Consider the following 2,307-nt stretch of genomic DNA (forward strand, 5'->3'; position numbering starts at 1 on the left):
TAGGATTTTAACAAAAGGCACGTGAATCACCTTACATTTCTATTCATGAAAAAATATTACTTCAAACTATACAACATTTGGATGCTTTTACTATTCAATATTCTCAGGCATTCAACCTAAAAGTTAATAATGATGATAATTAAAAGACTTAATTCTGTGGATACCTCCGTAATATTTTCATATGGTGAATGTCTGTGTTTGTGAGAAATGTATATCACAGTTCGATTTCTAACCATAAGGTTGCATCTTTTGAACTATATTCGGTTATTTTCTATGACATTATGCTACAAACAACTTTTTTTGCAGTCAAGTATATGGGTTTGTATATGCTTGGTTAGATTTGTAAGTGTGGATAAATACTATAGCTGTTTGATTCCCAAAAACTAAGTGATAAACTTAAACATAATCTGACAACTCATGTCAAATTATAACCTATCGTATAGGTCAAACAGTCAGCTACATGTAACGTTAAAACCTGACACATATGTGCATCGGTCCAAGTTGTCATACCACATTAGCAAAGCGAGATAAAATTATTTTAAGACTAATATCAGAGTGGTAAGACTAGTGACGGTATTATTAGTAGGAGAAAAGACTAAATGTAAAAATATGAATAAAGTTAAAGGGAAATTCCGGGATATACAATTCAAAACTCTCAGAATGTTGGATCATACTTTGTGAAAACATATTAAAAAAGCGACTATAGTAATAACAGAGATATCTTAAACGACTAACAGAATTAGCTCATTTTTCTTACCACAATTAAAATATACGAGGTCTATATTTTCAAGAAATGCTTTTCAGTAAATTTATTCTGAATATGTGCTTGGTATTGCGCAATACTATTTTATATAGCACATTACGAAATTTCTTACGTATTGCTATTATTTGGAACTCACACTACAAATAACTAGGTATTTGTACTCCAAAAATACATGAAATTATTAGCACAGGGTTGAACGAATGCTAGTTACAATTTAATGCATCTTCATGCTGTAACTTTTGCTTAAAATCTCCTGGCATAAACAATTTTTTTCCAAAGCTTGGAGAAACAATCTGAGAGGATAACATCAGCAAACGATTTAGTATTTAGACATTTTGTCAATCGACTATAATCATTTGGTGAGTAGTGACCAAAGTATTTTTCACAAATAAGATGCGAGGTACTTTTCCAAACATATATAATCTTAAAAGTTTGAGTGTGACAAATAAGAATGATATAGACGTTAATTCATATTCAAAATCCGAGAACATCGAAATCATTAGAATGGGTAAAAGACTGGGAGAACTACTTACCTCGGACTGTTTTTTCAATGCAGATTTCCGAACAATTGGAATTTGCGATGAATTTGTACACTGACGCTTGAGCAACTCTGCTGCTGGATCGGTAACTGGTAATCCCTGCTTTTTTAGTCTACTACACCAAGCAGATACGCCTTGATGTCGCTTCAGGAAACTGATCGGCTTTCTCGAAGATATGGGATTTTTAGTCGGTTTTTTCGCATCAGTGTTGTGAAGTTCACCATCACAGTCCTAGTGAACAGTCAGAAATTAATAACTTTAGCAGCAGCTCCGGAAATTGTTGTTGAAATTTTCCATTTGAAGATAGGATTTATAAACCCAAAGATTTGAACATGTTTACTCATGAGTAGTTTTAAGATTCATGAAACTCTAATTCAATCTTTCTTATAAGCAGTTCTTAATCAGTTATTAATTATCAATAATAGGAATATAGGTTTCGCCAAGAAACGATAAAAATTGGGAAAGCACTGACAACTATGAAGGATTGAGTTGGTGTTTCCCGATGTACTTAGACTCCTCAATGGTTTGGAGCCTCCACTTCACATGAGTTGTACCTTGAGACATTAGGACCTTTATGATGCCACTAAGTCACTGGATAAAAGGTGAAAGATAGATGATTCTTAAATCACGGTTATCTCAAATATCTTTCCCTTTGATAAAGTGGACACATGAAATACATTGACATTTATTAGGAGCTGACCTATCAGAAATGTTAGAAATGAGGCTTTTAAAGCCACATTTGTTCACTAAGTTAATGCAAAAAACCACCCAAATCAAGAGTACTTGAATCACTAGGATTCCAAAGTAGCACTGCATGCCTACTTGGATCCAAATGACTACCCCTGAATTAGACAAATATGACTAGTTAGTTCAATATCATTTAAATATTCGGGAATGAAATAGGATTGGTTGTGAGAGACATACACCCTGCTAAACTCGCTCGAAATTAGCCGTAGGTAACCTGAATGATGTAACGTATATTCGAATCTCCACTTTATCATCTTA

At 33.4% G+C, this 2,307-nt stretch overlaps 1 protein-coding gene across 1 annotated transcript in view; it reads right to left on the minus strand.

Annotated features, from left to right (window-relative positions):
• Smp_180020 (lyst-interacting protein, putative) overlaps nucleotides 1–1,533 on the minus strand; it is a gene marked incomplete at both ends in the record, with an annotated part of 31,111 nt that extends 29,578 nt beyond the window's left edge. Inside the window, one exon of the mRNA XM_018792065.1 lies at nucleotides 1,297–1,533. Coding sequence (XP_018647264.1) covers nucleotides 1,297–1,533 — 237 coding nt within the window. The remainder of the gene's footprint in view (nucleotides 1–1,296) is intronic.
• Between the last annotated feature and the right edge of the window lie 774 nt (nucleotides 1,534–2,307).

The sequence above is a fragment of the Schistosoma mansoni genome (genome assembly GCF_000237925.1).
Source record: "Schistosoma mansoni, WGS project CABG00000000 data, supercontig 0222, strain Puerto Rico, whole genome shotgun sequence".
Classification (NCBI taxonomy): domain Eukaryota; kingdom Metazoa; phylum Platyhelminthes; class Trematoda; order Strigeidida; family Schistosomatidae; genus Schistosoma; species Schistosoma mansoni.